The 25993-nt window shown below is 46.9% G+C and overlaps 1 protein-coding gene across 1 annotated transcript in view; it reads left to right on the top strand.

Moving 5' to 3' along the window:
- The window catches only part of ARSH (arylsulfatase family member H), a 27489-nt gene extending 3217 nt beyond the window's left edge, over window positions 1–24272 (top strand). The window contains exons 2-11 of the mRNA XM_029930984.1: window positions 2964–3004; window positions 4767–4916; window positions 5951–6072; window positions 8573–8698; window positions 10823–11246; window positions 12572–12708; window positions 17663–17797; window positions 20578–20740; window positions 21961–22082; window positions 23905–24272. Of these exons, the coding sequence (XP_029786844.1) occupies window positions 2964–3004; window positions 4767–4916; window positions 5951–6072; window positions 8573–8698; window positions 10823–11246; window positions 12572–12708; window positions 17663–17797; window positions 20578–20740; window positions 21961–22082; window positions 23905–24272 (1788 nt within the window). The remainder of the gene's footprint in view (window positions 1–2963; window positions 3005–4766; window positions 4917–5950; window positions 6073–8572; window positions 8699–10822; window positions 11247–12571; window positions 12709–17662; window positions 17798–20577; window positions 20741–21960; window positions 22083–23904) is intronic.
- The last annotated feature ends 1721 nt before the right edge of the window (window positions 24273–25993 follow it).

Raw genomic sequence — 25993 nt, forward strand, 5'->3', positions numbered from 1 at the left:
TGACATCCAGGCAGGGCAGGACCCCTGAGATCCAGGCAGGACCCCTGAGATCCAGGCGGAACCCCTGAGATCCAGGCAGGACCCCTGAGATCCAGGCGGGACCCCTGAGATCCAGGCGGGACCCCTGAGATCCAGGAGGGGCAGGACCCCTGAGACCCAGGCGGGACCCCTGAGATCCGGGCAGGACCCCTGAGATCCAGGCGGGGCCCCTGAGATCCAGGTGGGGCCCCTGAGATCCAGGCAGGACCCTGAGACCCAGGCAGGGCCACTGAGATCCAGGCGGGACCCTTGAGATCCAGGCAGGGACACTAAGATCCAGGCAGGACCCCTGACATCCAGGCAGGACCCCTGACATCCAGGCAGGGCAGGACCCCTGAGATCCAGGCGGAACCCCTGAGATCCAGGCAGGACCCCTGAGATCCAGGCGGGACCCCTGAGATCCAGGCAGGACCCCTGAGATCCAGGCAGGACCACAAGATCCAGGCAGGACCCCTGAGATCCAGGCAGGACCCCTGAGATCCAGGCAGGACAGGACCCCTGAGATCCAGGCAGGACCCCTGAGACCCAGGCAGGACCCCTGAGATCCAGGCAGAGCAGGACCCCTGACATCCAGGCAGGACCCCTGAGGCCCAGGCAGGACCCCTGAGATCCAGGCAGGACCCCTGAGACCCAGGCAGGACCCCTGAGATCCAGGCAGGACCACTGAGACCCAGGCAGGGACACTGAGATCCAGGCAGGGCAGGGCTATGCTCCCTCCAGAGGCTCCAGGGGAGGGTCCTTCCTGCCTCTTCCAGCCTCTGGGGCTCCAGAAGTCCCTGGGCTGGTGGCTGCGTCCCTCCTGTCTCTGCCTCTGTCATCACCTGCCTTCTCCTCTGTGTCTGTGTCTGCTTTTCTGCCTCTTACAAGGACACCGGTCATTGACATTATTGATCCCACATGAGTTCATGTCTGATCCTTCATCACATCTGCAAACACTCTATTCCCAACTAAGGTCCCATTCCCAGGTTCTTTAACAGTACCTGATGATCTCTCTCTCACTAAGGTGTCCATGACTGATAAGTTTTGCTATTTCTGAGTCACTGAGAGTTAACCTCTAAAGACGAGAAAATGAAAATCTGGAATTTTAAATACTCTCCCAGATTTATTGAGATAGAATTGACATAGAACATTGTGTACGTTTGAGACGTACAATGTGGTGATTGGTTTTCTGTAGAAATTGCAAAGTGTTACTGAAAATAGATTAGTTAACACATCAGTCGCGTCACATGGCTACATTTTCTTCCCCATTGTTTCGGAAGGTCCACCCCACCATCCAAGGGCACTCATTTTGTTTCATTTATTTTTTTTGCCTCTCACTCTCTCTCTGAGGGAATATAGTCTAAGCGCCTCTGCACGCCCATTTTGCACAGTGCTGTTCCATCCATTTGGGGATGTAATTCTTGTGTTGGTTCATGTGTTTCCCGGTTTTTCTTCGATGCAAGGTATTAATAACACGATCTTTTACGCCAGGGTTGAGGAGTGCTTCTAGATTAGGTAGGTAACTCTGAACACGTCTTGAAACACTTTTTAATGTTAATTTTAATTTAGTTTTGAGAGGGAAAGAGTCAGAGTCGGGAAGGGGTGGAGAGAGAAGGAGACACAAAATCTGACATGGGCTCCGGACTCCGGGAAGTTAACTTGTATCTCCATCTATTTTACAAATAGCTTTTATTCCTTGCCACTTAGGAAGAGCTTTGCACAGGTAAGACCATCCATTGTGACTCTTATCAGTCTTGGGTTGGAGACGTGCGTAAACAGGACATGAAATGGAGAGGGGGATTGTTGGCAAACTAAAAAAGCAACATTCTGGCTTCTTTCACCCAGCCCTTGGGAAACTCTTGATGTCTTCCGCGTGCTTCTACTGGAAATGAATTCTGGAAAGGACTGGAAATTGAATGGAATGGCATGCAATGTGTTAGGCAGTGGGGTTGGAGAGAGGACACGTTAAACGCTGCCTTTTCAGGGAGTCCTCATGGGACCAGATTAAAGACCTACAAGTATTGATTGGACGCCACGGGCAGATGAAATGGGCCAGTGCTGAAAAATGGGGTGTCGGCTTCAGCAAATGCCCCAGGAGAGTCAGTGTCTAGAAATGTCCCATTTGAGAGTCTCACTGGAGGTCTAAGAAGACAGGGTGAAAAGCAGACACACACACACACACGCACAGACACACATGATAGAGACGCAGACACCACTGAATCCACCAGCCTCCGTGACAGTCTTCCCAACTTTCTGACGGCAGCTCCCTCTCCCATAAAACACAACTGTCCGCAACCCTTTGGTGCAACCGGGGTGAAATATTTTAAGGAGCCAATGAGAACACGTGTGTGGAAACGTCTTGGGAAGAAAGAAGCCCTATAAACTCTACGTTGGTGTCATTACATGTCATTTTCCTTGTGGGTGGCCCATCCGTCTGCAAAACGTCATCCACCTGGAGTCATTGGAGAGTCTTTGGGGGGGATCTAAGACTCTACCGCTCTTTGGACTCTTATAAAAGGATCGTAATTACCGAGCCTGGACAAGCCTTCTTGCGTTCAATGAGTTTGGCCAACGCAGCCTTGGGTTCATGGTGTTCATTGCTGTGCTGTTTCAGGGAGACCTTGATTTCCCACTTTGGGTGAAAAGTGTTCTTTCCTTCCTTAAAATGTTTATTTATTTTTGAGGCAGTACGAGCAGGGGGGAAGGACAGAGAGATGGAGGGAAGGGTTTTTCTGGCCAGCTCCGCATGACGTGCTGGCCATCTGCCGTGACAAGTGTCCGGACATGAGTGGGTCACAAGTGGTGTCGGTGACATTCTGTCCGGACAAACATGACATGTTTGGAATTTGGTCTAGAGAATCGAGGGTGTGGGCACAGGCTCATGTGGGCTTGTCTGAAAGAAGTGTCACTGCTGCATGAGTTCTGTGTCTTCTTTTCCTCCACAGGGAGCCGACTACGCATCCATGACGCGGCCGCTCTGCAACGGGTGAGGAGCCGGCTTGGGAAACAGCTGTTGTCCTTTGTATCCAGACAGGAGGGTTAGGTCCCAGCCCTGTTCACCGTGGCTCATGTGGCCCGTGCTTCATCTGCCTCACGCGTGACAAGGGTCATGAGGGGTGTGATGGGGGCGGTGGTGGATGGCGTCTATAGGATGGGCTCTCTGAGGGACGCCTACCTGAAGGATGACAGCATGGAGGTAGGGTGTACAAGGGCCACAGTCACAGATCACCGTAGCGGCTTTAAGGACGCTCATGGCTGAGCCAACGGTTGGGGGAGGGTAGACAGGGGAAGCCGTCGGACTTCTGTAGGGAGCCTTGCAGGCACACGTGTGCACTGATGGTGTCACTCAAGTGGCCAAAATGGGAAGGGCCAGCCTGGCCGCTGAGGGGAGATTGGAGATATGTGAGTGAGAGGCCATGACGGCCTGGACATGGACGGAGGCAGAGGGATTTTAGACACGCTTTCCTGAGGTCTAAGGACCAGAAGGTGGAAGGGACTGATGGAATCTCTGGGATGGGCAACCTGTTTCCTGCACGGGAGAAGCGTCCTCAACCTGTAGGGACTTTGGTCCAAGGCTCTTTGTGCTTCTGTCCCCACAGGGTAGGATTTAGCACGTACCTACCACTCAGTAGGATGGAGAAGTAGGTTACCTCTCGCTTTGCAGGTGTTAAAAGGATTCCTCATGGCATTTTGTTTTAATGTCTTTATTTTGAGAGAGACTGAGAGCAAGCGGGGGAGGGGCAGAGAGAGAGGGAGACACAGAATCGGAAGCAGCTCCAGGCCCCGAGCTGTCAGCACAGAGCCCGACGCGGGGCTTGAACCCACGAACCGTGAGATCATGACCTGAGCCGAAGCCGGATGCTCAAGTGACTGAGCCCCCCAGGTGCCCCTCCTGGTGGTATTTTAAATATATATTTTAATGTTTTTTAAAAGTACAAGTCAACATTGGGAAAACAAAAATCACTAGCTGGTGATTAGCCTCTGGTTTTCCTTTTCCATTTTTTATTTGAGTAAATCAAATTATTAGGTCTTCACACATAAGCTATTAAGTCATTTTTTAAGTTTTGTTTATTTTGAGAGATACAGAGAGAGTGAGAGAGAGACAAGGGAGAGAGAGACTCCCAAGCAGGTTCTGCGCTGTCAGCACAGAGCTCAACGTGGGGTTCGATTCCACGACCCTGGGATCACGGCCTGAGCCAAAATCAGGAGTGGGCGTGGGCGCTCAGCACACAGAGCCAGCAAGCCACCCCTCCACCATTCGATTTTTCTAAGGCTTTTATATCATGAAATACTGTGAAATGTCCTAAGAGTTTAAATGTGATGACACATATAAAGCTAATTTGAACGTTAGAGCACCTTAACGTAGAACATGACTTGTGGGGAGCCTGGGGGGCTCCGTCGGTTGAGTGTCCGACTCTGGCTCAGGCCATGATCTTGAGGTTCATGGGTTCAAGCCCCGCGTTGGGCTCTGTGCTGACAGCTCAGAGCCTGGAGTCACTTCAGATTCTGTGTCTCCCTCTCTCTGACCTTCCCCTGCTCATGCTCTATCTCTGTGTCTCTCTGTCTCTCAAAAGTCAATAAGTATTAAAACACATGACTTTGGAAAACAAAATGTGTGGTTTCCGAGGAAGCCGGCCAGGTCCGTGGTAGCAACGATGGGTGAGGAATCGCATCATTTCGTATTTTCAGTTGCACAAGTGCAGACACGGACTGACCGTGATGTTTGTGACATCCCCAAATGTCTCCAGGGCTTGCTGGCTGTGCCTGCGCCTCTGGTGCCTGTTTGGGGGCCTGAGCGCAGCACTGGTAACGAGGAACGCCAGGCCTAACATCGTGCTCCTCATGGCGGATGACCTTGGGGTGGGAGACATCTGCTGCTACGGCAATAACACCGTCAGGTACGCAAGCTGCCCCTCCCCCACGGGGGTGGCAACCGGGTCCCTCCGCTGCCCGTCGCCCGTCTGCTTTGTGTGACTCAGGATGAGCTCATTCTGGAAACTTGGCACCCTCTGTGTCCTCGAGTCATGAATGGCCGTCCCTACCACTTACCACCGAGGTATAAACATACCTCATGCCATCCAAGGGCCATTGTGACAAACAGCACAACCCACATGACCTTGAATGCCACACCTTGGACCTTGTTTGTCCTTGCAAGGTGCATCATGGAATCGTCCTGTGTTTGAAGCATCGTTTTGGTCCTTAAGGGCAATTTGGGGCCACAAGAGCATGTTTCTGTAGTCATCCCCTCCCTGACTATGGGTGAGGGGACAGACATTGGTTGGGATTCCTGTCACCACCAACAAGGACGTACACACAGACGGTCCCCGGACACTGACACTGAGAGTCTACGGGGGTATCTGAGACCCTCCCGTGTCACTGGTGTGCTGCTGTGTGACTAGCACGTCATCCATGTGTCTTTAAGACTTGGGGTGTGTCTCACTCGTGGGAGAGCCTGGGGTCTACACTTGTCCTGAAAAAATTCTGGAGACCGTGAAATATCGGACAAACAATGTAGGCAGTAAACGACCCTCCACAAGGTCATAGTTTGCTTATTTTTCTTTAAAGTTACGTTTCAGTAGAATTTATGTAGAGTTTACAAAACTTAGGAGACTTTACATAAAATTATAAAGTCTACCCAAGGTACCCCTTCCTTTCGGAAGTATGATATAACCAAATGAAGTGTGTTTTGCACGGAAATGCGAATGAGCTCCGAGCGGTGGTAGTTGAATCATCCCCGTGGTTGGGCTTTCGTCTTGCTTCTGGGCATCGACACGTCCCAGCAGGTGGATGGATGGATGGTTAAAAAGCACGTGTTTTATAAGGTTTAGTGGAAACAGAGTCCCTGGGACTCAAATGGGACAGATGACTTTGAACCTTCTGCACTGCGTTGAGAATGAGCCATGCAGGTGCTGAACGTCCTCTCCGTCCACAGCACCCCGAATATCGACCGCCTGGCGAGGGAGGGCGTGCGGCTCACCCAGCACCTGGCAGCGGCGTCCGTGTGCACCCCGAGTAGGGCTGCCTTCCTGACCGGCCGGTACCCCGTCAGATCAGGTGAAGGAACTCCGACCACCCGCAGCCTTGTCTCTCTCTCCTTCTTCCTTCTTTTGGGTTTATAGTTTTGCTCCTCATCGTAAGGAGTCTTGATATTGACGGGATTAAGACTCTAAATGGGAATGGGGGCCACGTGTGGGCGTGCGGTGACAGGTTTGCTGAGCCATATCCCAGGTCCTTGTAGGATCTGCAGGTGCTTGGAGGGGGAGCCTTCAAAACGTTGCTCTTGTCTTCAAGGTAGAAGAGGTCACGCAATAGTTCCAGGAAAAGTGGGACTTTGCCGGGTCCGGGGATGGGATGGGAACCAGAAGGAGCCCTTTGGGAAGAGAGTGGAAGAGGCTGAAAGCATGAGTATCCTTCCCGTCCTTTGCTCACACACACCTGCAATGTTTTAGAATCACCATCACGAGGACGGATTCTCAGACTCACCTTTTGTGATGGAGAAGTCCCCAGTATTGAGTTTCAGCAAAACGGTTTGGGAAAGCTGCCAGATTGAAAATAAAACCAAGATGGAGGTTTTGGAGGAAGGGTCATACTGTGAGCCCGTAAGAGCATTGCTGGTGGACCTTTTGATCGGTGATTTTTACCACTCGGGCCGGCAGAAGTCAAGGCTCTTATTTTTTTAAGGATTTTTCTAAAGTTTATTTATTGATTTTGAAAGAGAGAGGGTGAGAGCAGGACGGGCAGAGAGAGAGGGAGAGAGAGAGAATCCCAAGCAGGCTCTGAGCTGTCAGCAGAGAGCCCAACTCGGGGCTCGAACTCATGAACTGTGAGATCATGATCTGAGCCAAAGCAGGATGCTCAACTGACTAAGCCACCCAGGCGCCCAGAGAAATCAAAACTCCTAATACGTGCATGTTGAGTGGATGGTAGGGACGCAGGAAGTTCCGGACACTGGTGACGTGAAAGTGAGTTTTCTGACACACTGGTCCTGCGCGTGCTGCAAGGTATTTTTTCTTAGATGGAAAAAGCAACCGGAGAAACACAGGACAGAGTGTGTACAATGAAACAGAGCTCTCTCGTTGTCTTGGAAAAATAACTCATCACATTGGCCTCCTGGGACGGGGGCTGGTGTGGCTGAGGGCTCAGGCAGGATGGAGATTTGTGTAGCTCATTCACATTGTTGTCCGGTGTGAATGGTATCCGTTGAACTTTTCTACACCTTAACATGCATATGGATTCTTATATTTGATGAAAAGATGCAACTCATGGGCACGCCTCTGCCTTTTAGGATTTGGCAAACGGCATCCTTTGGAATGCACCTGTTTCTCCTGGGAAGGGGAATCCAAAGGGGTGGACGGGATCACAAGACTATTGAAACATATATTGATTTCTGTGTAGATTGTGTGTGTGGGTACCTTGTATTTATAGGTTCATTGTCAGTCGTTGTGACATCAATAGGGCATACCTGAAGACGCACGTGTTTTAGGGTTTGAGATGGAACAGAGAGTTGACGGAGAAGGAGGGGGCCGCAACGATGATTCAAAGACCGTGTAGTCTACACCCCAGACTTAGATTTCTGTAAAGGGAGCTGGACGGACAGTAATGGGGTTGGGCCAACGGAGGCGTGCAGGTTGCAAGGGTTGTTGGGAAGGTGACTGAGGCGGTGGGTGGACACTGGCTGGCAGAAGCCAGTTCTCAGGACTGGACGCCAGACGGGGCAGAGCAGGGCAGGGTGGGTGAAAAGGAGACTCAAAAAGGAATTTGTGTGCGGCTAGGGGTGTCATGGCGGCCTTGGGTGAGGCAGGCGTGAAGTCACATGGGTATAGACTGCGTGTTTGCTGTGCCAAGGTGGGAATTCATCGCCATGGGGATGTTCAGAGAGGACGTAAAGTGCAGAGGAGGGTCTGGAGGGGACGTGAGCTCCTTGCCGTGAAGACAGACGTGCTCAGGGGCACCTGGGGGCTCAGTCCGTCAAGGCTCTGACTTCGGCTCAGGTCATAAGCTCACCGTTTGTGGGTTCGAGCCCCGCGTCGGGCTCTGTGCTGACAGTTCGGAGCCTGGAGCTGCTTTGGATTCTGTCTCTCTCTCTCTCTCTCTCTCGGCCCCTCCCCTGCTTGCGCTCTCCATCTCCGTCTCTGTCAAAAATAAATAAAGCATTAAAAAATCTTAAGAACAAAGACAGGATGAAGCTGGGAATCGAGGTCCAGTGAGGTCACCCAGAGTCACACAGTTACATGGGAACCTCGGGTGGTCAGGGCACAAAGTGTCAGCAGAGACGCGCCCCTTGCACTGTCTGGGGCACCTGTTTACTACAGAGTCCTTCACGGTTCACGTGAGATTCTCCTGGGACCGTGTCCGGACGCGGGGTCCCTATGACAAGGGAGCAGGTCCATGGGACAAAGGCGAGGGCCGGTTACGCAGACACGAAAAAGCCCGAAAAGTTGGGGAAGGAACAGCGTCACGAGCCCTCGACGGAAAGGGCTGGGACCCCGGGGTCGGCCGCGCGTGTGCTGAGGCGGAACGCACCCCTCACTTGCTACCTGCTTCTGTGCCGCAGGCATGGCGTCTGCCTTCAACCTGAACCGCGCCTTCCCCTGGCTCGGAGGCTCGGGCGGTCTGCCCACCAACGAGACCACGTTCGCGAAGCTGCTGCAGCACCGCGGCTACCGCACGGGACTCATAGGTACGGGCCCTGCAGACCCGGCGGCTCCGCCTTCCCGGGGCCGTCCGCCGGCTGCACACCGGCGCGTCTCCACCGACGCAGACTCGCGGGGAAGGGACTGAATGCACGATGGCTCGGACCGTTCTGGAATCTGGAGCGGGGTGTTGCGGGACCACGGGCAGGAATAGCCATGTGCTGATTGAGTGTTAGCCCCAAAATGGGATTCGCTGTGTGTTTTGGGGGCGGGGGATGGAATGCTCCATCTATGACATCATTAGTAGCAGAGAAGTGAGTGCATTTTTATTTATGTTTATTTTTAAGTTTACTAATTTATTTTGAGAGAGAGAGAGAATGAGGGAGGAACAGAGAGACACAGAGACAGACAGAGACAGAGACAGTATCCCAATCACGCTGTCTGCACAGACCCCAAAGCAGGGCTAGAACTCACAGACCATGAGATCATGACCTAGACTGAAAGCAAGACTCAGACGCTTAAGCAATGGAGCCCCCAGGTGCCCCCCAAAAGTGCATTTTTTAATTAAAAAATTTTTAATGTTTTATTTATTTTTGATACAGAGAGAGACAGAGCATGAGAGGGGGAGGGGCAGAGAGAGAAGGAGACACAGAACCGGAAGCAGGCTCCAGGCTCTGAGCTAGCTGTCAGCACAGAGCCTGACGCGGGGCTCGAACCCACGAACGTGAGATCTGACCTGAGCCAAAGTCGGAGGCTTAGCCGACTGAGCCACCCAGGCGTCCTGAAATGTGCATTTTTAAGTGTGTCGTCTTCAGCCAAAAGCATGAATAGCGATCAAGGTGCCACATTTGACATTCAAACAATGAGGCGCTGATGGGCACCAACCCCCACGCAGCTGATGAGCCACGGACAGCTGCGAAGTGGCCCCAAAATGTAACTAGTAAGAGTCCGCTGTTGACCCGAAACCTTACCAGTAACACAAACCATTGATCAGCACGTATTTGTAAGTGATTTAGTCTATATATTGTGCTCTTACGACAGAGTAAACTAAAGACAAGAGATTTGTAAGTCATATAGAGTGTATACTGTGATCCTACCGCAAAGTGCATTCCACACGCTTACAACAAAGTAAGCTAATGGCCAGAACTCGGACTAGAAAAATCATCCAGAAGAGAAAGGACATTCCCAGGACTGGTCTGCATTCATTGAAAAGGATCTCCGTGCAATTGGACCTGTAGGGTTCAGACCCGCGAATTTCGGAGGTCAGCGGCACTCTGTTTATTTGGGTTGTTTGTCCTTTTTTGGGGGGGAGACATGTGACACTTGGACAACAGCCATCAAGTTTTTATTTTTTGTGGAATTTCTTTTGTGGGATTCCTATGCAGTGAATTTTTCCCTCGAGTAGAGATTTTTGTGAGCACGTCATTTTCGGAAACGCTGATGCTTCCTGTATCCAGGGTCTTCGGGCTTCTTTAGTGATCACGGAGGTGCTCGCTTAGAGCAGGAAAATAAAAAAGAATGACTCGGGAGACCGCATAAGTGACATGTGGGGTGATTGCGCACATTGAACTCCAATGGGCAGCGTGTCCATGGAGATTTTGTACACGATCTTTCCGGAATATTCTAGAGTAGGGCCAAACCTGAATTCAAGTTCAGCTCTGTCATCACTAATTAACACGACCTCAGGCTTGTTAACACAGAGGGTGAATTTCTCATTGACAATGTGATCAACGATAATCACCTCCATCAATGGATGGGAACGGTATCTGACGCATGTAGTACGTGCTCAGTAAAACCAATGGGGGCCTTGCCTGAGTCCTTTGGCTCATCACTACCTCAGGATCCTTACATGGGCTTCTCAGAATGGATCTTTCTGTAGAATTCTGGCTCCCTTTTGGGGGAATGAAATGAAAGAGTCAGATAAGCACATCTGTGGGCAAATATACAGGAGACAGGTCAGCGGAGGACAGATTTTTTCTGAATCCGTGTAGACTATGGTCCTGGCACCAACAGAGGGTTCTTTATGGCCCCGTTTTAGTGTGAAGGATGCAGGCTATAGGACCCTGCTGTTGGTACTAATGTAGGAGATTCTGTGCGCCTCTGTTGGGGGAGGTGGCGGGGGACCTTCCTGAATCTGTGACGCTCCCGCCGCCCGCCCGTCTCCCCCGCAGGTAAGTGGCACCAAGGACTGAGCTGCGCGTCCCGCGGCGATCACTGCTTCCACCCGCTGAACCACGGCTTCGACTACTTCTACGGGCCGCCCTTCGGGCTGCTGAGCGACTGCCAGGCCTGGGCGAGGCCCGAGCTGCACCGCGGGCTGCGCGTCAAGCTGTGGATGTCCACGGCGGCGCTGGGCCTCGTGCCCGTGCTGCTCCTCGTCCCCAAGTTTGCGCGCTGGGTGCCCGTGCCCTGGAAGGTCATCGTGGCCTTCGCGCTGCTGGCTGTCCTCTTCTTCCTGGCCTGGTTCTCCAGCTACGGGTTCACGCGGCGCTGGAACTGCGTCCTGATGCGCAACCACGACATCGTGCAGCAGCCCCTGCGGGAGCAGCGGGTCTCCTCCCTCCTGCTCAAGGAGGCCGTGAGCTTCATCGACAGGTACGGCCGGCCGGCGCGGGTCAGCACCGTGGGTTTGCAGGCGCCGCAGGGAGCTTGGGTGGGCCCTGCTGACGCCCCTCTGTGTGTGCCCATGTGTGACTTTTGCAATGTCTCTTTAGAATAAAATTGAGGGGTGCCGGGGAGGCTCGGTCCGACTTCGGCTGGCTCATGATCCCTCAGTTCATGGGTTCGAGCCCTGCATCGGGCTCTGTGCTAATAAGTCAGAGCCTGGACCCTGCTTTCGATTCTCTCTCTGTCTCTCTCTGCCCCTCCCCTGCTCTCCGTCTCTCTCTCAAAAATAAATCAACGTAAACAATTAAAAAAGTAATAATAAAATTGAGAGCTAAATTTCCTGCAAATTTTGAACGCTGAAATGGCTAAGAAACGGCTCTGATACGCATTGGTGTCTGAGTGGATTCGGACGCCTCCTGATGTTGCTTCGACTCAGAAACAGCCAGGAAACGCCTCCCTGTCCATGAATGACGGGCCGTGATTCCATGTCCAGATTCCTCGCCGGAGCTTGTCCAAGTTCGACACAAGTCTCGGGGGCAGGAAGGTAGTGGTGACTTGAGTCTTGCACGTCAGCTCAGCTCCCTTCTTGACTATGGCCTTGGACCTGGTCTCCATGTGGAATGGGGGGGGGCTGGATGGGAGAGACAAGGTGCAGCCCTGGGGGGTAGCGAGGCTGACATCAAGTTCTCATTCACTAATTTGCCTCTGTGAGCGCCATATGTATATTTTACACCGCATACAGCGGCCAGAATGCAGTCGTTCAGCCTTGTGTTCTGCTTGCAAAGCCTGTCTTTGAGAGAACGCACCAGTGTCTATGCCTTTCCCCCTTTACAACGCCCCGTTATAAGAATGCATCAAGGAGGAATTTTAAATGGCTGCCCGTGACGTGAAAATGTAGAACACAAGAAACAACGCGGATTACCATCCAAGTGCTTCTCTCTTGCTCCCTGTGATTCTGAGCAGGAAGCCTCACGGCCCAAAGTTAATGCCAAAGCTCCAGTCATCACATTTATGTTCCAGACAGCAATGGAGGAGGAAAATGAGGAGAAGGAGGAGGACGGGTAGGGGGAGGCAAAGGGAATGAAGAACTCTTTCTTTGGACGATAGAATTCACTCTCTGTTTTGTTACTAATGCAAAGGTTTCCATATTCTTTGTTCCTATGCACGGTCTTTCTGTGGGGCTATTTGTTACTCACCCACACAGACAACCTCCACCCTCTGTCGCAGGACCTTCCACCCTGCGCAGGATCAGATCCAAGCGAAGAAAGTGGCTCTGTGTGCGGCCCTAACTCACTCAACATTCTGCCCCTCAGGTACAAACGTGGCCCATTCCTGCTGTTCGTGTCTTTTCTCCACGTGCACACCCCACTAGTCACCAGACAGAAGTTTGTGGGCCACAGCAAATACGGGCTCTACGGAGATAACGTGGAGGAGCTGGACTGGATGGTGGGTGAGTTCTGACGGACACAGTGTTAAGTACCTGATGCCTGGGCTGGAGACGGACCCCAGGGCCGCTGGTGAGGACGTGTCCCCATGAACCGAATTAAAATCTGGCGGTGGTCACTGAGTATTCCCCTGAAAAAGCAGTCACAAGGGCGGATGTGGGGTTTTCTGTCTTTAAAACAGAGACAGAATTAGTAAAGTTACTAAAGGACACCGTCCTAACCCATTATGTTGATGGGCTGAAAAGGAAATGTGTTATGGTCCATGGGTTCGGGTCCCACGTCGGGCTCTGTGTTGACAGCTTGGAGCCTGGAGCTGCTCTGGATTCTGTGTCTCCCTCTCTCTGCCCCTCCCCTGCTCACCCACTGTCTCTCTCTCAAAAATAAATAAACATTGGGGCACCTGAGGGGCTCTGTCGGTTGAGCGTCCGACTTCGGCTCAGGTCATGATCTCAGGTTCGTGGGTTTGAGCCCCATGTCAGGCTCTGTGCTGACAGCTAGCTCAGAGCCTGGAGCTGCTTCCGGTTCTGTGTCTCCCTCTCTCTCTGACCCTCCTCTGCTCGCACTGTCTCTCTCTCTCTCTCTCAAAAATAAGTAAATGTTAAAAAATTAAAAAAATAAAAAGGAAAAGTGTTATTCATATTAGTTCATTTTATGAAAAATGTGTAGAAACATAGGAGGGAGTTTTTCTAAATGGAAGCCTTTTGCTTCAAAGCCACAAAGATCAATATAGAAAATAAGACAAAAGATCATAAGAGGGAAGGAGGGCAGACGCGCAGGGACGCGGCAGGAAGCATGTCAGTAAAACAACGACTTGTTGCCATTTTCCTCCGCTGGGCACACGACAGCATCTCTTCACCTCTAAAAGGCTAGTTTACTTTTGAGTTTTTGTTTATGTTTATTTTTGAGAGACAGAGCATGAGCGGGGGACGGGCAGAGAGAGAGGGAGACACAGAATTCTAAGCATAATTCTAATTCTGAGCTGTCATCACAGAGCCTGACGCAGGGCTTGAACCCACGAACCAAGAGAGCATGATCTAAGCAGAAGTCGGATCCTTACCCGTTTATCAATATATTCAATATCTCTTTAATAGCTACTTGATATCTATTAATTTCATATTTTGTGTATTTAATATCCATTAAGAGTAAAGTATATGTTTGATTTAATACCTAGTAATTTAGTAAATATTTATTAATATCTAATATATATTAATATCTATAAATATTTAATATCTATTAATTTTAATTTAACATCTATTAATATATGTTTGTTTAATATCTATTACTATTAAATCAATTAAACTAACAAATTAAGTATTTAAACTTAATATCTAGTTAACATATATTTTCTATCAATACATATCTATTTAATGTCTATTAATATTAATAGATTTAACATATTTAATATCTATTACTATTAAATCAATTAAGCATATAATGAACTTAAGTACTTAATATCTGGTTAATATTTGCTGTCTATTAATATCTATTGCTATCATTTACGATCTATTAATATTACTAGATACAATGTATTTACTATCTATTAATGTTAAGTCAATTAAGTACATAATTAAGTTAGCATAGTAAAGTCCATGCAAGTTAAATATTCATGTGTGTACATGTATGTGTGCACTATTTATACATCTCTCTACAAGTCAAACCAAGCTGTCACCTCCTAACTTTAGTGTTGTTGCAACATTGTATCTTTCCTTGATGTTTCCTATGATCCGGGATACTCTTCTTCACAGACGACGCATTTCGCTGCATTTCTATCATTAAGTCCAAGAACAGTTTTACTCAAAGGGACCTTCTGTCCATGTTAATATGCAGACTTTGCCACTAACAGATCATTATGTTTATTCTGTCGCCCAGGAAACTCCAGGATACAAGTACCTTGTAAACACTAATAATTGCATTTAATCCCAGGGCCAATGCTGTGTCCCTGGGAGAGAGATCAATGCAAAGTAAGCATTTCCCTGCACCACATCTGCCAAAGACACTGTATTTTTCCCTTCACGGATTAAAAAAAATTTTAATGTTTGTTTTTGAGAGAGAGAGCGGGGGAGGGCTGAGAGAGAGAAGGAGACCTAGAATGGGCAGCAGCTCCCGGCTCCGAGCTGTCAGCGCAGGGCCCCACTCGGGGTCAGACTCAGGAACCTCGAGGTCATGACTGAGCCGAAGGCAGAGGCTTAAGCGCCTGAGTCACCCAGGCGTCCCTCCCTTCACGGCTTTTGAAAAACGTGTCGAAACCAGACGCAGGTCAAAAATCAGAGAGCTGTCTTTTCTGGTTTTTTTTTCTACTTGGCAATATGTTGATACAACTTAAGATCGTTTCCTAAGTTACTAACTCTCTCAAGAAGAAGGCACAACAATGTTACAGTCAGATCGCCTTGCAAAGTGAATTTCCTGAAATGTCCGGGGTGTGGTGACATTTTAGATGCTCTATTCAAGCAAACTTGACCTTAAAAAAATGTTAGACGTTTATTTTTGCCGTCTTTCCTTATATTTTGTGTCATATTTATGATTGGTCTCTCTCTCTGCACACATCCACATGGATACGTTTCATACCTTGCATACACATAGGCGCACATTTATCTATTTCCAAAAAGACATAAAAGGATTCCTATTGGTTTCAGTTACTCTGTATCCATTACAAATCACCTTTGTCCTAAACTCTCCGCGGAGAACTGATCACTTACACAGAATTATTCTTACGACAAACCCATTATAACCTTGGTCTTACAAAATCTGGGCTTTCAGATATGTTGACTTCTAGCCCGAACAAAAGATGGGGAAAACAACCCGCTTTTCAGCAGGGAAACGTAAAGATTAACGAGGTGATGTTTAAACGGGGTTTCTCTGCGGCCAGCCCCACTGCCTTCACAGGTTTGAGGGGAACAAGGCTGGAGCAGGCCAGGGGTCCTGTTGGGAGGCAGGACCGGGCTGTGACCTAAAGAAGCCCAGGGCTAAGGTCCCGCTGGCGTCAGACATGAAGTCAACCTCCTTTGGTATGCGGCTCGATCAGCTTTCTCCTTGTTTCTTTCAAAAACACGTTTGTGTCCTAAAAGCAGCGCCCACACTTACACACAACGCCGGGTGAGTCGGCCAAGGATTACCCGGGGCCTTAACCAGAAGCTGAACAGAAGCATGACCCAGGGGTCTTGGGGACAGTACGTCCTAGAAGCGGGCGCCCGCGGCTCCCTGGGGCAAGGGTACGGCTTGGCTCATTTGTTCTGGCCGAGGTCAGTTTTCATTCTGCGATTTCCTGTGAGGTTCTTTTAACTGCCAGACCTAAGATTTACGGACAATTAAAATCTGTGTTTTGGCTGTTGGAATCCTGGGCAATGACGGTGTCGTATACTACATGCTAGTTCATAGCTCCGAACACAGCGTATGGGTATCTGTAATGTATTTAGATACTATCGTGTGCACATAGACTGTTGCATAATTTCTAAAGTAAATATATACTCCTGTACTATGTAAACATACATTTCTAACATGTATTATATATTATATAGCATACTTCCTATATGTTATATTTCATATATTATGCTGGATGTATGTTACACAGAGTATTTATTATATATTAAATGATATATTGAATGTCATTTAATAAAATTACATATTCTATTTTATTACAGATATTATCATCAGTATTATATAAGTAACCATTATATAATACTCTTATGTAATTAAATGTTGTTTGATAAAATTACATATTACATATTACAGAACATAATACCCATCAGTATTATACAAGTAACCATTAAATAATACTCCTATATAACATGTAATTATCAAATATTATACAATATTTTAATGGATTATGTGTATATTTTTGTTTAAAATATTATATGCCTAATATAATATTTAAATATATTTTAAATCATAACTTTTGTAGTTATAAATCTTTCATCAGGGGCGCCTGGGTGGCTCAGTCGGTTAAGCATCAGGTCAGATCTCACGTTCCTGGGTTCGAGCCTCGCGTCGGACTCTGTGCTGACAGCTAGCTCAGAGCCTGGAGCCTGCTTCCGGTTCTGTGTCTTCTTCTCTCTCTGCCCCTCCCCCTCTCATGCTCTGTCTCTCTCTGTATCAAAAATAAATAAAACATTAAAAAAATTAAAAAAAATTAAATGTTTCATCATATTTATATATCCTATATTATATGCATTATTTGAAATTTATAATATAAAAAGCATATAGGATTACAATATGTAAATTATACTTTCATATATTTATATACAGATAATGTTTATCATGTATTATAGTATATGTTAAGCATTACAATTCATTATAATTTAAAACATACTATAATATATGAAGCATCTTTTATATTTATTAAATATATTCATTATTATGTTATATGTAATAAATTATTCATATTATACACTATCTATCATATTTATATATGATATGTATATGTATATATAGTTATATATACACACAACATATTATAATGTCAAATATATAATAAATAATTATGAATATAAATTATATAAAAATATATTTTATATTCATTAAATTGTTGAATTAAATGTATAAAATATATAGAGAAATATATATACATATACATTTATATATTGGTATAAGTATATACTTATGTACACACATATACAGCATATTATATATAATGTCAAATACATAAAAAGTAATTATAAACATATATTATATATCATGTAAAATATATAGTGAATAGTTATAACCATAAATACAGCCCTATGTTCTATATGTACTCCTTAGCATCTGCATCCTATGGCACATCGTGTATACTTCTGTACCTATCAGGATACTTACGTCTAACACAGGTACCAGAGGATGTAAGGGTGATTTATTACATATTGTTAGAGCCGATACAGTACAATAACCCTTAGTCTGCTGTCCCGCTGTCAAGCGCCCGTCAATAACACCACGATGACCGAGGTCGCCCTGAAAGGTGAGCCCTCCCCGTCTCCCCCCGACCAGGTAGGATCCTGGAGGCCCTGGACCGCGAGCGCCTGTCCAACCACACGCTGGTCTACTTCACCTCGGACAACGGGGGCCGCCTGGAGGCGCAGGACGGCGGGGCCCAGCTGGGCGGCTCCAACGGCATCTACAAAGGTGACGTGCGGGTCATCGGCGTGCTTGCCTTTCACCTGAGTCATATCTACCTCAGTTTGCGTGTGCGTGCGTTCCTTTGCAAGCTCGGTTTGGAGAGCTTTGTGTGAGTGACGCTGTCGCATGAAACTAGGCGGGAAAAGGTGCACGTTTTGGGGCGATTTGTGAGAGTTTCAGACAAGTTGCCTGTCGGGTGTAAGTAGGGTCTCACCGAGCACTAGAGCGGGTGACCCAGGCTTGCAGTCTGGGCACGGGGAACCGGAGAGTCGCTGGGTGGGCACTGCAGGCTGTTGGAAACTGTCTCTGGTCTCCGCCCGGCACTTAACTGTCCCCTCCCCCGCAAATCGCTGCCAACCGGAACTATCTCCAGACATTGCGCAATGGCCCCCGGGGCCAAAGTCTTCTCCAGCTGAGAACTGCTTGGTCTAGAATAACTCACTTTACCCAAATTCAGGTTTTTCATGAGATAAAATCAACAATGTTATCACTAGACTTCAAACACGGTGAAAGAAAGAGGGAAGGAATTCAGCGTCTAGGTGGGTGCCTTCCTCCTCCTTGTGGGTGAATTCTTTGAATTCTCGGCCCAGGATTATTCACCAGCTCTCCTGAGCCGACTCTTATGGCTCTGAGAAGCAGCACCGACCAAAAGAATCATTTAAAAAATAACGTTGGTGGGTGCGACTCCCCTCCTTCCAGTCTGAACCCCAATAAAAAAAGTGAAAGGGTGTCCAAGTTGTCATCATGACGAAAATGAGAACTTTAGGATTTCCTTGTAGTTTATGGAACAAGTTAGGATAGAAAGGTAGATGATAGATAGATAGATAGATAGATAGATAGATAGATAGATAGATAGATATAGATAGATATGATGGATGGATGGATGGAAAGACATGATACATAGTAGGTAAATAGATGATAGATCGATTTGTCAATCTATAAAGATAGATGATAGATAGATAGATAGATATATGGATGGGTGGATGGATGGATGGATGGATGGATAATGGATGGATAGATAGATAGATAGATAGATAGATAAATGGATGGATGAGTGGAAAGACATGATACATAGTAGGTAAATAGATGATAGATCGATTCGTCAATCTATAAAGAAGATGATAGATAGATAGATAGATAGATAGATAGATAGATACATGCATACATACATACATAGTTAGATACATAGATACATAGATAGATGCATAGGTGGGTGGGTGGATGGAAGGATGGATGGATGGATGAGTGGATAGATAGATAGACATCAATAGATTGAACAGTCAATTAATAGATAGTAGATAGAAGACAGACATATATGCTACATACATTATGCATTGTGTAGTAATCTCTTAAAAGTATTCACCTTTCCTGACAGGTCACATCACCTTGCTGTAGGCATATTAATTAGCATAGTTAAATTTACTGCGTGTCCTAGGAAATAAGTTATATAATAAAAGGAAGTCACTCTATATATGCCATCAAATCAGATGTCACTATTAAATTATAGTCACTATTAAATTATATAGTCACATATAGTGTGTGGGTGTGTCCATGTGTGTGTGGTGGGGGTTATGCCTGGATAAAACCATCGCTCTGAAAAGCACCTTCTCAAACCTCTGAAAGAGACATGGCAGAATTGTTGACCGGTTTTAGCTTTGGAACCAGAGTCCAGCTCACCAGGAGGGGCTGAGTCCGTTTGACAGACAAACTTGGGTGTCTTGGAGGAGATAGATGAGTAGTTTTGTTGTAGGTGCCTACCACAGTCGCCGGCCATTAAATACGACCATGAAAATGTCCAGGAGGCTTTATGTTTGGTTTTTTTTGTGTGAGTTTGTTGTTTATCCATATATAAAACAAACATAAATTCAGTTCAGAGAGCTTGTTAAGTTGTCCATAAAGAATGATGCTGTGGACTGGGGGAAGGGAGGCTGTGGACACGGGCCAGACCGGTGTCTTTGTCTCTAAATGTTTTGCCATTTAATGTTTCCCCGACTTCCACATAGAGAAACACTGTGTTGTGTCTTCTTTGTAATTTGTACGGTGGGAGTGATGTGCGCGTACAAGGTGTTCCTTGAACCTTTCATGTTTGTTCTAGTTCGGAAGAATTTCCTTCCATCCCAGCCAGATATTCTCATTTTTTTTTCCCCATAAGGGGCCTGTATGATCTTGATTGTGTCATCTGGCTTAGGATCATAGCTCTATTCTGCAATGAACATTTGCAACTCAGGACAGGTCCTCAAGCATGGGCCTCATCTACTTTGTGCTCAAAACACCTGAAATGTCCTTTGTCTGAGATGTGATCCTCAACACTTTATCCGTCTTGGCACCATTGAAGTAGGCATGTGACTGCTCCCCCCGTCTTCGTGCATTTGAGGGGGTCACTGGATAACCTCAAGATTCCTTAGCGTCTGTCTCAAGGATCAGCATTACTCAGGTAGAACTTGTGTCTCTGGAGTTGCTTGGACCTTCATTGACTTCTCTACCTTTTAGAGCCCAACGTGATTCCAATAAAGACTGATGATTTGGCAGCTTACAGAATGTTCTCTTTTCTCCTAATATTGAAACTCCATGTCAATCATGGTCACAAAATAATAGCACTGCACGAAGACAGCACTTGCTTTTATGTATCATAACTGGGTTTGTCGCTCGAGGGCCCGGGGTTTACGAGTTGAATTTCCCCTGCCTGGTAACAAGAATTTGACAAGTGACAGAAAACATTCCATCTAGACTGAGTGGAAAAACATGGTCGACTTGAATTCATCTTTGGCTTTCATCTTTGGCTTCAGGTGGCAAAGGAATGGGCGGATGGGAAGGGGGCATTCGTGTCCCAGGAATCTTCCGGTGGCCGGCGGTCCTGGAGGCTGGGAAAGTGATTGACGAACCCACGAGCCTGATGGACATTTATCCGACCCTGTCTTATATAGGTGGAGGGATATTGCCGCAGGACAGGTATGGAAACAGCGCTTGCTCCTAAACTCGATGGGTATATTCGATCAGCCCTTGAATGTGTTGGAAAATGTTCAACGCACATGTGTCGTATATGACTTAATTTTCAATATTCCACTAAGATGGCTGGACATCTTTCTCCCCTTAGTGGGTGGTGGGTGCATGGATTAGAACACGTTCTATTTTGTCTCTTATATGTATGCAGACCCGAGCTGGGCTGTCCTCAAGGCTAGATTGACCCTCATTCACTTTTACAGCATCTAGACCATTAGGCAAATATTTAGTAGGTGAAGGACTGAATACAGATGCGTTTGTGTCAATGTAGGAATGGCGCCACATGGATCTACGGGCTGTGAGATGAATAGATGAGCTTCACGCTCGAGTGGTTCAATTCTGTGTGTGGGGACTGGTGTCTCTTTACCTGTGGTGGGGGTGCTCTTGAATCAATCGAGTGTCAAGACCTCAATTTTCTAATCCATGACACTCACTCATGGCATCTTAAAGTGTCAGAATAGTATCTCCAGCACTCACCTCTCCACTGTCTTAGAAATTGTGTGAGATTCACTCCTTTTCCTGTTGTTGTTGCTGTTGTTACTGGTATGTAACGAGTGGAGATGTGTAATGAGTTTTATAAAGTCCTTTATTCTTCTTGTTGTAGTTCTTCTTTTTCCCCTTCTCCTCCTCCTCCTCCTCCACCTTCTTCTTCTTCTTCTCCTTTTTCTTTTCTTCTTCTGCTTCTCCTTCTCCTCCTCCTTCTTCCTTTCCTTCTGCTTTTTCTTCTCCTTCTCCTCCTTCTCCTTCTCCTTCTCCTTCTCCTCCTTCTCCTTCTCCTTCTCCTTCTCCTCCTTCTCCTTCTCCTTCTCCTTCTCCTCCTCCTCCTCCTCCTTCTTCTTCTTCTTCTTCTTCTTCTTCCTCCTCCTCCTCCTCCTCCTTCTTCTTCTTCTTCTTCTTCTTCTTCTTCTTCTTCTTCTTCTTCTTCTTCTTCTTCTTCTTCTTCTTCTTCTCCTTCTCCTTCTCCTCCTCCTCCTCCTCCTCCTCCTCCTCCTCCTCCTCCTCCTCCTTCTTCTTCTTCTTCCTTCTTCTTCTTCTTCTTCTTCTCCTTCTTCTTCTTCTTCTTCTACTTGACAGTCGTATGCCTCCTCTTCCCCTTCTCCTCCTCCTCTTGTCATAAGATGTGTGACCACACCATGCCTCTCTCACCGAATTTCTCCTTCTCTCCAAAGAGTCATTGATGGCCGGAACCTAATGCCCTTGCTGGAGGGCAGGGTGTCCCACTCGGAACATGAGTTCCTCTTCCACTACTGTGGGGTGCACTTGCACGCAGCCAGGTGGCATCAGAAGGACTGTAAGTATGCAGACGGCAGATCGGTGGGGACACAATCAGAACCCAGTCCTGTTTCCTTTGCCTCTTGGGGGAAGTTGCATCATGTATAAACAGCACACAGCTGTTCAGTTCTTTTTCCTTGGAACTTAATTGTAAGCAGCCATTACACTGTGGTAGGATTTTACAGGTGTCTAAGCTCATGTATGTGAATACACCAGAGACAGGGAGAAAATATGAATGTCCCAACTAAGGACAGTGAAATGATTAGCTACAAGGAGAAACCTCTGCACTGCAACCCACACTCCCTCCTGTCCCCTTCCAATGAACTGTCTTTGCCTTACCCTCAGGCTAGAGGATTCATGCAAACAAATGTAAATTAACAAGAGCTATTCACTACATCTGTAGCAAAAGCCCTATCAGAAACATTTGGATAAAGTTCCAGCAATCTGACATGATGGGAATTAACAATCTGCCGAAAAGATACAGATTTTCTTCCACGAGACCCATCATTTGTGATGTGATCTATTCTTTATGTCAGTGTGGACCAATCTCCTACATAAAACAAGAACAGACTGACCAAAGCCTCTTTGTTCTAGCTTCTGTATAGTTAGGGATATGTTCGATGGTAATAAAAGAGAAACAACTTCCCCAACAGCAAAATCTTCCTAAGTGTGATGATGGAGGGCTAAACAAATAGAATTTTACTTACAGTTTCATCATCAGGATTTCAGAAGTTGGAGGCACAAAGGTGGTACAATGTTGGACACCATCTGGGCTCATTCTCCACTTCCCCTCAGCCACCTGCTTTCATTCTCATGCTCCTCCTAGTGCTGTGGCTGCAAAGTGGCTGCTGTTTCTCCAACCATCACGTCTGCACTCCATGCAGGAAGGAGAGGGAAGGGCAAGGGGGGTGAAGGATAGACTCAGGCGATTTATTAGGAAAACTGTATCTTATTGACCTGACACTGAGAAATGCTTCTGAGGTTTTCGAGATAAAATCAATCTCTGGAAATAGAACCACTAATCTTTTATACAGGAAGAAAGAAAGGAAAGAAGGAAAGGGAAAAGAAAGAAGGAGGGACAGACAGAGGAGGAATAGAATGAAGAATGGTTGATCTTGCCAAATGACCTTTGTCAGTTTCACACCTGAAAGTGGTATTTAGCTTTAGAAAATTTTCCACGTTGGGGTGCCCACGTGGCTCAGTTGGTCAAACGTCCAACTCCAGATTTGCACACAGATCAGGATCTCAGGGTTGAGGGATCGAGCCCTACATCAGGCTCTGCAGTGAGCATGGAGCCCGTTTGAGAGTCTGTTTCCCTACACCCCTTCCCCCACTTATGTTCTCTCGGTCCTTCTCAAATAAAAGAAGAAAAAGAAAAGGAGAGGAAAGGGGAGCACCTGGGCGGCTCACTCAGCTAAACGTCTGACTTCGGCTCAGGTCATGATCTCACAGTTCGTGGGTTTAAGCCCCGCGTTGGGCTCTGTGCTGACGGCTCAGAGCCTGGAGCCTGCTTCCGACTCTGTGTTTCCCTCTCTCTCTCTGTACCTCTCACCTGCTCATGCTCTCTCTCATTCTCAAAAAATGAATAGATGTTAAAAATGTTTTAAATAAAGGAAAGAACAGAAAGGAAAGACAAGAAAGTGATCGTGTAGAAACAAAAGGTTTCAACTTGGCAGCAAAGTTGTGCGTTGTTCTCACAGTGGAGGAAATGCTACAATCGCCAAGTAATTCTGTGCAAAAAATGATCGATTGTTGACGGAGGCATTTGGGAAGTAGAGGTTCAATGGAAAGCGTCCTCAGATGATTAACAGCTATGCACCCAGCAGAGCTCTGTTTTGCAGGTGCAACGGTGTGGAAGGTGCACTACGTGACCCCCAAGTTCTCCCCGGAGGGAGCCAATGCCTGCTACAGAAGTGGTATGTGCTCGTGCTCTGGCGACGTCACCTACCACGACCCTCCCCTGCTCTTTGACATCTCCAGAGACCCTTCTGAGGCCCGAGCCCTCAGCCCCGACAACGAGGCGTTATTTGGCTCCGTGGTCAGGAAAATCGAGGCGGCCATAAGGGAGCATCGCGGCTCGCTCACACCCGTCCCCCAGCAGTTGTCTGTGTTCAACACCATTTGGAAACCGTGGCTGCAGCCCTGCTGCGGGACTTTCCCCTTTTGCGGGTGTGACAAAGAAGACGCCATCCTATCTACCGCCTGGTGAGAGGAAAGGGGCCACTGCTTACCAGCGTCCAGCACACTCTTGTAGACTTCACAGGGATTGCTGTCAGCTGATTCGTTCCTTCCACCTGCCATAAATAATTGTGCCCTCCACCATTTTGTTTAACCCTCAGATTTCAGTTCTTTCTCCAAGTCCCGTCCAGGAGCTCGATGACGCGAAAGTAGGTCTGGACACTGGTGCCCCTGGAGTAGAGCATTTGTTGTGTTATGTGTTTACATAATTGTGCCAGGGTCCAAGCAAAAACATAGTGCTAGGAGACCTCCTGCAGATTTCCGTACAACTGCGGTTCACAGAACAGGACGAGAAATGGTAGGTCTGATGGCATCGTTTTTACGTAACTGTAGAAACTTCTACTTGCGGATCCTCAATCCAGACGTCTTATTTTTGTGGCCAATCATTTTGTTTCACCCTGAAGCAGATCGATACAGCCTAAAGAAGACGCTGCTTGTGAAAATGGGAGGGGAGCACACTACTTTTTGCTTTTTGATTTCCTGACTTTTCTTCTTTCCTTCTCTTCCTGCTGACGAAATGTCCGCCTGCAGATATTGGCTCTGATTCCTGTTAAGTGTTGATGGGGTGTGTTGCGTCTCGGTGTTTTCGTGTGTAAATTGTGGGAAACTGGTGTCTACTGCACGGCGTAGCCGTGACCCTCACACGCCTCGATTCACCGGAAATCACCTGTGTGCAGAATGCACTAAGTCAGCGCTATTGTCATGAATGTTGGAATTCTTGTCAGCGACGATTCATCATATTCCCCAAAGTACAGAATAGGAACTGTAGAGAAGGCACCATATTTAAAATGAGGGGAAAAAATGGATGACGGAGTTTTTAATTGATGAGAGGCATTCAGGAATCACATTTGGAGAACAGTTCTAAACAGGATAAACAAAAATAAATCCACACCTTGAAGAATCATGGGAAAACTACACATTACAGAGGACCAAGAAAAGATCTTCAAATCAATCAAATTTCCTACGAATTGCAAAGAATTAAAACAAAAGGGGAGGTATAAGAGATAGAATAATGTCCGCAAACTTTGGAGAGAAAACTATCAACCCAGAGTGACATACCTGTTATTTGAGAGCGATGCTGACATTTTTAAAAACACAGACAGCCATTATTTTGGAACGTTTTTTTCTCTTCATTTAACTCTGTTTTCAAGTATTTTGAAGCTCTCTGGTATTAGAAGCCTTTAAAACAACGGTTTTCCTGATGAGTCGAATATGTGATTGATATGCAGTTTCCCTCTTTACGTCTGTAAGTGTAAATGCTCTTTATCTTGAAGTCCAGTTAAGCTGAAATAAACTATGCCTTAATATTAAAGCTTCATTACATTAAAATTGCTTAGGATTTAAACGATGCACTTTTTCACATCAGGTTAACCAATGTGTGGCTTTATATTGAAAGTGCTTCTCATTGTCTGTCAACTAATCTCAAATAAAAAATACATTAGTTAAAAAAAAGTGCCTCTCTTCTAGATGTCATATATTTGGATCTTCTTTTTAAAAAATTTTTAATGTTTTATCTATTTTTGATCCAGAGAGAGATAGAGCATGAAAAAGGGAAGAGCAGAGAGAGAGGGAGATATGGAATTCTAAGCAGCTCCAGGCTCTGAGCTGTCAGCACAGAGCCCGACACGGGGCTTGAACCCATGACCTGAAACCATGACCTGAGCTGAAGTCAGAGGCTTGACTGAGGGAGCC

The sequence above is a fragment of the Suricata suricatta genome, chromosome X, assembly GCF_006229205.1.
Source record: "Suricata suricatta isolate VVHF042 chromosome X, meerkat_22Aug2017_6uvM2_HiC, whole genome shotgun sequence".
Taxonomy (NCBI): Eukaryota; Metazoa; Chordata; class Mammalia; order Carnivora; family Herpestidae; genus Suricata; species Suricata suricatta.